Source organism: Pan paniscus, chromosome 3, assembly GCF_029289425.2.
Source record: "Pan paniscus chromosome 3, NHGRI_mPanPan1-v2.0_pri, whole genome shotgun sequence".
In the NCBI taxonomy this organism is placed as follows: Eukaryota; Metazoa; Chordata; class Mammalia; order Primates; family Hominidae; genus Pan; species Pan paniscus.
The window spans coordinates 80,105,694-80,118,600 of NC_073252.2; the positions used below are offsets into that span (position 1 = coordinate 80,105,694).

At 38.4% G+C, this 12,907-nt stretch overlaps 1 protein-coding gene across 2 annotated transcripts in view; it reads left to right on the forward strand.

Moving 5' to 3' along the window:
• Positions 1–12,907, forward strand: part of CORIN (corin, serine peptidase) — a 242,760-nt gene that overhangs the window by 82,819 nt on the left and 147,034 nt on the right. For both annotated transcript variants that reach the window (XM_003816014.6, XM_063603826.1), the window contains exon 5: positions 10,965–11,146. In XM_003816014.6, the coding sequence (XP_003816062.5) occupies positions 10,965–11,146 (182 nt within the window). The remainder of the gene's footprint in view (positions 1–10,964; positions 11,147–12,907) is intronic.

Here is a 12,907-nt window from a genome sequence, read left to right on the forward strand (position 1 = left end):
TCCTACTTAGGTAAGGAAGAATTTTATGGATAATAAACTTGTGTAAATATAGAATTGTTGTCTCAGGAAATGGTGAGTTTGCTATTACTGGAGGTATTTAAACTGATGAGAACTTACTGGAGACACTAGGGTAAGGAATCCAGCATCCTAAGGTTACTTGGTTTTTCACTGGGTTGAGAGGCAGGTCCATTTACAGTGGCCCATGGCACTGATGAAGAAAGAGCTCTAAAAACTCATGAAACGCCGGGCGCAGTGGCTCACGCCTGTAATCCCAGCACTTTGGGAGGCCGAGGCGGGCGGATCACGAGGTCAGGAGATCGAGACCATCCTGGCTAACATGGTGAAACCCCGTCTCTACTAAAAATACAAAAAATTAGCCGGGCGTGGTAGCGGGCGCCTGTAGTCCCAGCTACTCGGGAGGCTGAGGCAGGAGAATGGCGTGAACCCAGGAGGCGGAGCTTGCAGTGAGCCGAGATCGCGCCACTGCACTCCAGCCTGGGCGACAGAGCGAGACTCCGTCTCAAAAAAAAAAAAAAAAAAAAAAAACTCATGAAACAAGATGAAGAAAATTAAATTTAGCATAGGTTTTCTCAAAAACTCTTTTATGTTTGCTTTGGAATACTAATCAGAGAATCTACTTGAAGGTTTTGGGGGGCATTGTGTCGACATATGATGGATCATATCCAGTAGCAACAACTGGCCACCTAACTGCCTTCAGAAAGAATGGGCTGAGTTAACTGCAGGACTTCTGGTTTACTAAGTTGAGTTTGCAAATTGGGTCCCTGCTACCTAAAGTCCTGTTTCTCTTCAGTGCAAATCTCAGTTTCTCAGCTAAATAAATATTAAACAAATATTTAAAGAATATCACCCTGGGGAGGAGCCAGGTCATCTGCTTGGACCCCTCTGTGTATTGGATGGATTGGTCTTTGCTTAAACAGTTCATGGTAGAAAATAGAATTTCAGGCTCTAGGTGTTAAGTTACATATGTCCCAAATTGTTTCACATTTGGGAATAAATGGAAACATTAAGGAATTAAATACTTTCATATTTATAATTTTTTAAAATGTATATAGATCAGTAGTCAAACAAAAAAGTTGAGCACTGTTGCTGTTACCAAAGAAATGTTCTGAAGTCATTTGCTGCTTACTTTCCTGAATTTATCTGCTAACCTGGAAACAGCAGTCAGCCACATGAGTTCTGGCAACCTGGCTGTTTAGGCAGCTGGTTGTAGCAAAGTTCCCTTTTCAACATCAGGCAACACTGGTGACTTAGTTGCTTTTTTGGCATTATACATAAAATATGAAGTGATAGATGAGGTTTCATTTTATGAGCCAAAATAGCTCAAAGCATAGGTAAGATACTGTCATATAATTCCAATTACTTTCATTTTACAAAGATGTAAAGCTAGAGAATCAGGCCATGACAGATCAAATATTTCTAAAAATGCCTTGTCATGTTACTGACAGTGTCACAAGCACACACATTTCATCAAGCTCTGTGCAGTACTTTTCTCCTCAATAATTCATCAGTATTATGTATTGAGGAAAGTGAGGGACCCTGAATGGAGGGACCAGCTGGAGCCGTGGCAGAGAAACATAAATTGTGAAGATTTCATGGACATTTATCAGTTCCCAAATAATACTCTTATAATTTGTTATGCCTGTTTTTACTTTAATCTCTTAATCCTGTTATCTTCTTAAGCTGAGAATGTACATCACCTCAGGACCACTATTGTACAAATTGATTGTAAAACGTGTGTTTGAACAATATGAAATCAGTGCACCTTGAAAAAAAAACAGTAACAGCGATTTTCAGGGAACAGGGGAAGATAACCATAAGGTCTGACTGCCTGCGGGGTTGGGCAGAATAGAGCCATATTTTTCTTCTTGCAGAGAGCCTATAAACGGACGTGCAAGTAGGAAAGATATCACTGAATTCTTTTCCCAGCAGGGAATATTAATAATTAATACTCTGGGGAAGGAATGCATTCCTGGGGGGAGGTCTATAAATTGCCGCTCTGGGGTTGTCTGTCTTATGCAGTTGAGATAAGGACTGAAATACGCCCTGGTCTCCTGCAGTACCCTCAGACTTATTAAGGTGTGGAAAAGATCCCGCCCTGGTAAAGTTGAGGTCAGACTAGTTCTCCGCTCTCAAACCCTGTTTTCTGTTGTTTAAGATGTTTAACAAGGCAATATGTGCACAGCTGAAAACAGACCCTCATCAGTAATTCTAATTTTGCCCTTTGCCTTGTGATCTTTGCTTTGCCCTTTGCCTTGTGATCTTTGCTTTGCCCTTTGCCTTGTGATCTTTATTGCCCTTTAAAGCATGTGATCTTTGTGACCTACTCCTTGTTCGTACACCCCCACCCCTTTTAAAGTCCTTAATAAAAACCTGCTGGTTTTGCGGCTCAAGGGGACATCACGGATCTACCAATATGTGATGTCACCCCTGGAGGCCCAACAGTAAAATTCCTCTCTTTGTACTCTCTTTATTTCTTAGACTGGCCAACTCTTAGGGAAAATAGAAAGAACCTACATTGAAATATTGGGGGCTGGTTCCCCCGATAATTATGTAGCTCTGACTAGAATGTATAAATAATACTTGTGATTCAATTCATTTGAATATCCATATTTATGGCATCATTTTATAATGTGTAAAAATCAAAACAACTGCAAAATAATTCAACAATTGCACATTTCTTTTGTGATCTGTTAATCTCTCATCCCCTGGGCCCTGGTAAGTATGCCAAATTTTAATGAGAATCAGGAATGTGTTGGTTAAAAGAGTATGGACTTTTATATTCTTTTTCAGAGTGGCTGTGTCATTTTTACATTATTCATGCCCATCTTAATTCAAACTGTGTTTATCTGTTAGTATTTTCTAAGTTTCTGTATTTTAAGAGTGACACACTGCTATTGGCAAAACAAACAAGACCCTCAGTCTGTAGGCTTTTCATTTATGACAGTTTTACTGACATTTAACTCTTACATGGGCATTACTTAAATGTTGAATAGTGCACGTAGAACCTGCTGACCTGAAGTGGAGGGCACCTCTTGGGCAGGGTAGTGTGAGCTTTTGTATTCCCCATTAAGTTGGGAGTTAGGTTCTCCTCCCAACTTTGCTACTGACAGCTTTATCTCAGGCAGGAATCACCTCTGCATGTGATTCATTTACTTATTCAACAGATAATTATGGAGTGCTGACTGTGCACAAGAGGGATAGAGCTGCAGATGAAATAAACAAATATCCCTGGCTTCACAGAGCTTATGTTATGCTGGTGAGAGATAGGCAGTAAGCAAATAAATAGACAGATAATAAATACTCATTTAGTGGATAGTGATAAGTGCAATGAAAATAGCAAAGCAGGGGAATGGAGAGCTTTGGGAGGGTGGAAGTATGGTGAAAAGAGGTGCAATTTTAGGCAGTGTTGTTCAGGAAAACTCACAGCGAAGCTTACATTTGATCCATGAGGATCTGGAAGTCCGGGAGGTGAGGGAGAGCCGGATATACTGAGCATCCTGTCATGATTGATTGAAGTGGGAAAAGAGGTCATGATGGGATCAGTCCTGCAAGCAGTTACTGTTGCCAAGGTTGGGAGTGTGGGTGGGGGGACCTGACATAAGGGAGGGATAGAGGGTCTTACTAGGAACTAGCTCTATCTCACCTCCTGGCATCAGTTTATTAAACAAAGATACCTGGAAAATTATCAATTTATTCCTTTAGCAAACACATATTGGTGCCTATAATGTGCCAGGCATGATGCTAGATGCTGGGTTATGCAAATGAATAAAACATACTACTGTCTTCAAGGGACTTAGCATAATAGAGGACCAGACATAAACACAATTAAATTGCTGTAAAGTGTGATCAGTTTACAAGGCATGGAGGTAACACAGAGAAAGGGGAGGAATTCATTTTATCTGGCATTATTAGGGAAGGGTACTAGCAGGGAGGAGGTAACTGCTGAAATTAATTTTGGAGGAAGAAGAAAAATTTGCCGTGTAAACAAGGTGGGGTAAAAAGGCAATTCAGGTGAAGTAACAGCCAGATCTACCATATATTAGAGAGAGTACAGCTGGCTTAATTTTTCTAGAAAATAAAATGGGAGAGAAGGGAAAATGGATTTGAAGGATTTTTAGGAAGTAATATTGGCAGTATTTAGTGATTATTTGCATATGAATGTCTAAGTTGACTGGAAGGCAAAGGCTTTTGGACTTGGAGACTTAGGTAGATGGTATTACCACCAAAAACATAATGTATATGCAGTCAAATGCTCTACCCCTGAGCTATACTCCCCGAAAAAATAATGTATGTGAAGGAGGAGTGGTAGAAGTGGTGGAGAAGGAGTTAATATTGAGATCATTTCTTATGTGGATTCAAGAAGTTCATGGCAGTCATTTTCTTTTGAGTGGAAGTGAAAACAGCTTTCCTTCTGTAGTAGATGACACGATTTAGACTTTTATTCAGTGGTGTGCTGGTAAATTGGATCCCTGAGGAAGAAAAAAACAAACCAACAACAAAACCATTATTTGTATAATTTGCTGATTCTTGTGGTGTAAACAGTCCCACCAGATGTCAAGCTAATCATAGTTTAACTGTCTGCTCACACATCACTGTGTTTCATCCCTTGACAAGTATTTGCTGAACTTTCACTAGGTGCAAGGCATGCAGCTTTGTGCTGGCTGTTTCTCATTTACTTCTCCATATCTACTTTCCACTCTCCTCCATCCTAACTCTTCCCAGGGGAGGCTGCTTCAACAGTGGCTACTTTCTAGCTTCCTGTTGGGTTCAGCCAATGGGAGCCACCAGCATGAGATCATAGTGTGGGAGAATAGACAGTTTGGGTAGTGATCCCCTGGTTTCCTTTCTGCCAGGTTACATGGGTTAACTGCAACCCACTCACTGTAAGAGGCCACGACCCCTATCAAGCAGCCTTCCCCATACAACTCTCTCCAAGTTCCAGAAAATTCTCTTTCCCCTTGTCTCTTAAACCTGGGGTGCTAACAGCTCCCTGCAGCAGCCTACTGTACTACCCCTTGTTGGTTTATCTAAACCCTGCCTGTACCTTTTCCTTCTGTAGGCGATCAGAGCCCTTCATTAAACATTCTGCAGTGAACCTGCTTTAGTGGCTCACCTCTCTCCTGGTAGGATCATGACTATTACAAATGAAGAAAAAGAAAGACACAGTCCTGGATTTTAGAGTCAGACCAATGTGACCAAAAAATACCCCAAATGCTTCCATTATTTATCTTCTGATGGGGGACAATGACACATGTAAAAATTCCCTTGCACAGCTTTCCATCCCCACGTTTAGTGGAGTAGAAACCAAAGAAGCCTCTTTTCTGCTTCTCATACCCCACTAAGCCTAACCTCTTATATGGTCTCTTGAGGTCGCAGAAGATGCTGACATAGGAAACCAATGCTGTTCGCTTATCATAGGGAGAACAAGCCATCTATTGTTATTTGGGTTTTCCAGTAGTGTTGTCATCTGTTGATTTATGTTCCTGTGTTATCTGTTGCTCATGGATTGTGCAAGGAGGTCAGATAGGCAAGATATTTGGGAGCACTGGACTGGAGTCACAGTATTTGGCTATGAAATCTGTTTAGACTTCAATTTCCTCATAATGCAAAAGGAGAAAATGGGAGTAGATTATCTTGGAAGATCCTTCCAGCATTAACATTCTCTTCACGACTAAGTAAGTTCTGCAGCTCTGGGAGGTGCCTGTGACTATGATTTTGTGAGCATTTTTCACTGAACAGCTCAGCCTAACAAAGACAAACTTAGGAATGTATTTTTAAAAAGATGATTGTGTGACTCTTGTCAATGAATAGAACATCAAACTCAGTAGCATGCCTCTGACAATGTGATGTGTCAAGAAAAGTGTATTAGTTATATATTGCAAACTACCATAAACCTATCAGCTTAAAGCAACACACATATATTATTATACAGTTGCTATGGGCCAGATATCTGGGAGTGGCCCAGCCAGGTCCTCTGCTTTAGGGTCTGTCACATAGGTGAAATAAAGATGTTGGCAGGGTTGGGGTCTTATCTGAAGGCTTGACTTGGGAAGGATCAACTTCCAAGCTCATGTGATTCTTGGAAGAACTTCAATTCCTTAAAGGCTTTGGTTGGAGGGTCTTAGTTCCTAGCTGTCTATTAGCCAGTGGCAACCTTCAGATCCTTGCAGTGTGGGTCTCCTCAATATGACAAGTTGCTTCATCAAAGCCAGTAAGGGAGAGAGTCTGTTAGCAATACAGAAGTCACAATCTTATGTAGACTAATGATGAAATTGACATTCCATTACCTTCTGTTGGTTGGGAGCAAATCACTCAGGCAACCTACACTCCAGAGGAGGGGATTAAACAGGGCATGAATACCAGGAAGCAGAGATCATTGCAGGCCATCTTAAAGTCCACCTGTCACAAAGATTCTGTTTGTTTTTTTTTTTCTCATGAAAAAAGAGTTTTAAATTCTGAGTTCTCCTAATAATATTTAAAGATTATTTTATTTGCCAAAAGTAAAAAGTGACAATTGAATGCAATGTGGGATCCTAAATGGAGATCCTGGCAAAATTCAAATAGGGTCCTTAGTTTTGTTAAAGGTATTGTATCAATGCTAATTTCCTGGTTCTAATAATTATGCTACAGTTATGTAAGATGTTTACCTTAGTGGAGTCTGGATGAAGGATATATGGAAACTTTCTGTACAATTTTTTAACTTTTCTGTAAGTCTAACAGTAGTTCAAAATCAAAAGTTAAGAGAAAAGTGATTTATAAAACTTAAAAATCCATTAACCATATAAGCCTGCTTTGTGGCTATGACTTATTTCATAATTTAAACTTTATGTCCTTATCAGAACTTGTTTTTTGCAGATAAAATCTATATATTAATTTGTATATATACTATAACAAAATTATTTGAAGATAAATTCTCTAACATTTTTATAGATAAACTGTACAAGTTTTGGTAGATAAATAATTTTATAACAGCCTTCCTAGTGAAAACACCATAAGAACTTCACTATCACTATATTGTAGTATTATTTATATAGCTATCAAATGTTTGAACAAATAATTATAGAGGAGGTATAAAAGCTTTCTGCTTTAACTTTAGTTGAAATGTACTAGGTACTTTTGCACAACACCAAATGCACTTCAGACATCAATTTAAAATAATCACCCTTTCTAAAATAGTTTTTAGATAGCTAAAGTGGTCTCCTTCCCTGTGCAGAGCACTGTTTTAAAGTCATCAATCTGTTTGTTGCTTGGATATAGACACATATTCCAAAATAGTGTGGCCTATCTCACCATGCTGTTCCATGTGATGAAAAGCAAAATGCTTCAACCTTCCATAGGCAGTTGAATTTTATGCAATGTAAGAAAAAATGACTGCACATTTTGCTCACTGTTGGAAAGTGTTGCTAGTTATTAATACCCCATCACTATTTCACATATCCTGGTCCAGCAATTTAAAGCTTATGGGTCTCGGTTACACCTCTTAAGAGAACTATTTGGAAACACAGTAGACATTTTTCTTAGGCCCTATTTTTAGAATGGAGGGCCTAATGGCATTTTAATGTCTCTATATATTCCCAGAACAAATCTTGAGGAAAATGCCTGTTACCTTTTGAAATTTAGCAAATCTGGGGGGATTATCAGTGCTCCTCTGAGAAACATTGCCTTAAAGAATGAATTTTGACTTACAGAATGTTAGTAGTAAAAGGACTATGAAAAATGGTCCAAACTCCAGCTCTTCCAAAACCTTCATTTTTCAAATGAGGAAACTGAGTTTTGACATGAGTGAGCTATTGCCCAAGATTCAACAGTGGAGGAGTGGCCATGTGAAAGTTGCAGGGTGATAGACTGAGGCTTTCCTGTAGAAAAATGACCACCGTAAGAGTCAATGACAATGATTCCATTTCTGAATTAAAGACTTAACTTTAGAACTTGAAAACAGTCTGCTGGCCTCCTGTATGAAACTTCATTTTTGTTACCCTAGAAGGTTCTAAGAAAAGATGTAGAATGATAAATAAAATAAACTAAAATAAAATAAAATAAAATAACTCAGTTCAGAAATGAGGAAAGGTCCAGGAACCGCTTGGGAGAGTTGGGCTCCAGAGTGTTGTTCAGTTTGCAGACATCTTTCTCATCTTCAAAAAATGTTGAATTTTTTTTCCCCTTTAAATGGTATCTGGAATTTCATCAGTTAGAGATTCCATTGCCCCAGTGAGCAGTCTTCTTTTAAAGATGCAAAAATCTCTGGGAGGGTTAAGTGTTCATCTATTATTCTGTGTTTATTTCATCTATTTTCTTATTTAAAAGCTTAATTGAGATCAGCTGCAATTGGGAGTACTGTTTTGATTGTAGGAAGGGAATAATATGTTTCAAGCACTCTGGTAGAGGTGGCCATCTAGGTGGGGTGCTGGCATCGGGATGATCACAATGGCATTGGGACTCTAGGACCTTGGTCAAGAACTAGAAGGCAAAGGAGGAACACCAACGACAAGCCTAGCTTGTTTTATAGCTTTACTGTGGGCTGGCTCACACCTAGAGAAGAAAGCACAAATGTATTTACCCTTTCCTTGTGTTTCTTAGCCCCTTTGACAAATACTGATTCAATGCACATTTGTAGGCTTTTGTAGAATGGAGATCTCACCCATCACGTATATGATGGTGCCACTCACAAAGTGCATATCAAGATTTGCACTCTCGGCTGGGTGCGGTGGCTCAGGCCTGTAATCCCTGCACTTTGGGAGGCTAAGGTGGGCAGATCACCTGAGGTCAGGAGTTTGAGACCAGCCTGGCCAACATGTTGAAACCCTGTCTCTACTAAAAATACAAAATTAGCCGGGCGAGGTGGCTCATGCCTGTAATCCCAGCTACTCAGGAAGCTGTGGCAGGAAAATCGCTTGAAACCAGGAGGCAGAGCTTGCAGTGAGCCTATGGCGCCACTGCAGTCTAGCCAGGGCAACAAAGCCAGACTCCATTTGAAAAAAAAAAAAAAAGATTTGCATTGTGCTTGCAAGACATGCATTCATGAAATTAGGACTTACTCGTAGTACAGTAGTAAATAGAATAGGTCCTGGGTCAATCTGCCCGAGTTCTAATCCCGGCTCTGACTCATTCCCTCAGTGAACTTGGACAAATGTCTTATTTGTCTGTGCTTCTTTCCTTATTTGTATATTGGGGATTAGTAATAACACTTATTACTCATCCTGTTCTGAGAAATCAGTGAGGTGATGCATGTGTGGTACTAAGAACAGTGCCTGGCAAACATAAGTAACTGCATGTAGTAATTTTATGTTCTCCACCTTCCTTTACTGTGTATCCTAGTTTTATTTGAGAAAATATATTCGCTAACTTCTCTGGGATAAGATTCAGGACAGGCAGGAAATATTGAAAAACAGTGTTATTTAAGTGATCCTTTCTTAGTCCCAGAAATATCTAATATATTTCGGGTGTCTTCTTTATACCAAGAAACTTGCCTGAACCAATTCATATTTTATATGCTGAAGCTAATTCTTTCAAATACAAAACCTCTTCTTCAACATCCTCACTATTGAATTTGGTTACATATTAATGTATGTAGATAATTATATGAAGATCAGTATTCTAAAAGATACTCAGTTTTAAGGTGACTTTCTGAGAGGAAGGTAAAATATTTTTATCTGAATGTAATTGTTGAATTCCCTTTTTCCATTTTTATGTACAAAGTTCTCTGCCCTAAGATTATTTTACAGACCCTATTAGTTTCATTTGATCTCAATGGCTGGCCTATCCCTTTATGTTTTTGTAATCTGTAGAAGTATGAATGGGGTATTGTAAATGTGCTTGTTGGATCAAGGAGTTTTAAAAGCCCAACTATTAGGTCCTTAGAAGAGAAGAGACAGGGAGAGTCGGTAGAATGTGTCCTGAAACTTGAAACACCAGGATTCTATTCCTGCTTCTGCCATTAGGAGCTATTTGACCTCAAGTCTGTCCTAGAATCTCCCTGGAACTATCTCATATGAAGGATTTGAATAAGGTATTGTTTAAGGTTTGTTACATATCTAATATTGTACGATTCTGTGATATCTTATTGGCTCCACATTTGTGAAGTGTATACTTTGATTTAACTGACATGTCTATTTTCTTTCCCAGTTTCCTTAAAACTATTTGAAATGCTTTTAGCAATTGACCAGCCAGGGTAAGAGATGCAGCCTTCAGCTGTAAAGTAGAAACAATTACCTGGGTCTGCAAGGAAACAAGTCCGTGGCCTTGACTTTGTTAGTATCCCATCTCCATCCACAGAGCTGTGGATCTAGGACTGTTTCATGGCATGTTAAGTGAATAAAGATAAGCTCTGGAGGCATCATTACTCATACTATTAACAGACAATTGTGTGCATTTTTTTTATTTTGCAGATGACAGACTAGAAATCTGAAAAGATAAATAACTGTACAAGGTCTTCCAAGTTGCCACTCATCTGTATAATGTTCATTTTCCAGGGAGGCTGGGGAAGTTAATAATGGAACAGCTTACTCTCTGCTGCCACTCAGAGATACTTGAATTTCTCAAAGGGAAGATAAAAATACAAGAATAACATATTTTTGACCTATTTCTTCCTTTGCAATCTGAGGGCCTTCGTTTCCATGTTAATTTTCCCCTTTTGATATTAAATAGAGCTCTTTTAGGCTGACAACTATATATTTTAGCCCAGTAAATATTAAACAAATTATTGATAAATGTTCCTACAAGAAATAGTTAGATGATGTGGAACTAGCTATTTCTTCTAGAATCAAGACCATAGAATAGCTAAAATCACCGTCATAGGACTGAATGTAAAAATTTAAGTTGCTGACTACAGTAAGTATAAATTAAGATAATATCACAACACAGGGGCTAACTTTAATTTCACTATTATTTCAAAACCTATTCTGTAAAGACACTAATTTTCACCTTTCTCTTTTTTTTTTTTTTAGTCATGGACTCCTGCCCTGTAGGTCCTTCTGTGAGGCTGCAAAAGAAGGCTGTGAATCAGTCCTGGGGATGGTGAATTACTCCTGGCCGGATTTCCTCAGATGCTCCCAGTTTAGAAACCAAACTGAAAGCAGCAATGTCAGCAGAATTTGCTTCTCACCTCAGCAGGAAAACGGAAAGCAATGTAGGTGTCTGTGTTTCATTTCATTTTTAGAAGATTTTATTTGAGTATGCCATTTATACAGGAATGGATATAAATAATAAGTGTACAGTCTGATAAATTTTAACCAAGTGACAAGATCCATGTAACCAGAACCCAGATCAAGGAATAGAATATTAACAACATCCCCAGAAATGCCTTCAAGCCCGCTGCCTGTCATATCTCACCCTTCCAAAAGAAACCTCTATCCTTACTTCTATCACCTTAGTTTTGCTTACTTCTGAACTTCATATAAATTGAATCATACAATATGTAACTTTTTACAACCTGTCTTCGTTTGCTCAGCATTATGTTCAAGAAATTAATTACATCTTCATATTGTGGTTCATTCATTCTCATTGTTATACAGCATTCTAATATATGATTGAACCAAAATATATTTTTCCATTTCACTGTTGATGGACATTTGCATTGTATCCAATTTTCAGCTATTACAGTGATGCTATTACTATTCTTGTGCATGTCTTTTTTTTTTTTTCTGGAGACAGAGATTGCTCTGCCACCCAGGCTGGAGTGCAGTGGCATGATCTCAGCTCACTGCAACCTCTGCCTTTCGGGTTCAAGCACTTCTCCAGCCTCAGCCTCCCGAGTAGCTGGGATTATAGGTGCATGCCATCATGCCTGGCTAACTTTTGTATTTTTAGTAGAGACACGGTTTCGCCATGTTGGCCAGGCTGGTCTTGAACTCCTTATCTCGTGATCCACCCACCTTGGCCTCCCAAAGTGTTTGGATTACAGACATGAGTCACCGTTCCCAGCCTCTTGTGCCTGTCTTTAATTGAATATGGTTATATTTATTCAACAAAAAAGTTTTCTAAAGTGGTTGTACCAATTTATGCTCTTACCAGCTCCTTATGAAAGTTGTAGTTGCTCCAAATCCTTCCCAATCTTTAGCATTGTCAGTCTTTTTCATTTTAACAATTTTGATGGGAGTATTGTGAAATGTCCGTCCAAATATTTTGCCTATTTTTTGATGGTCTGTCTTTTTGTCTTCAGTTTATAGTTTTGTATGAATTCTGGATACAAGTCATCTGTTGGATATATGTATTGCAAAGATCTCATGCCCTATGGCTTGCCTTTCTACTCTTATTAGCATCTATGATGGAATAGAAGGTCTTAATTTTAATGGGTCCATAATATCAATCTTTTCTTTTGTGTTTTTTTTTTCTGTGTCTTAAGAAATCTTTGCTCACCCCCAAACATAGAAGTTTTTCTCCTATGTTTCTTCTAGAATCTTTATTGTTTTGACATTCAGTTTTACATCTACTATAATTCTGGAATTATTTTTTGTGCATGGTGAAAGGTAAAAGATAGGAATTAATTTTTTTCTATGTGTATATTCAATTGACCCACCACCATTTAATTATTTAGAAGACAATTTTCCCCTCTGCACTGTAATATCACTGCTGCTATCAATCAAGTGAATGATTACATGTATATCTATTTTCGAACCCTCTAATTGACAGAATAGAATTAAGACAATACCACACTATCTGGATTACTATAGTTTTATAGCATCTTTATATTGAATATTATATGTCCTCTATCTTTGTTCTTCTTAAAGATTGACTATTTTTGGCCCTTTGCATTTAATGTAAATTTTAAAATCACTATGTAATTTCCACAAATGCTGTTTTTGTTTTTGTTTTGTTTTTAAATTGGGACTGCATTAAATATATAGATCAAATTCAGGAAAATTTCTTTACAACAGTCAGTCTTCCAACC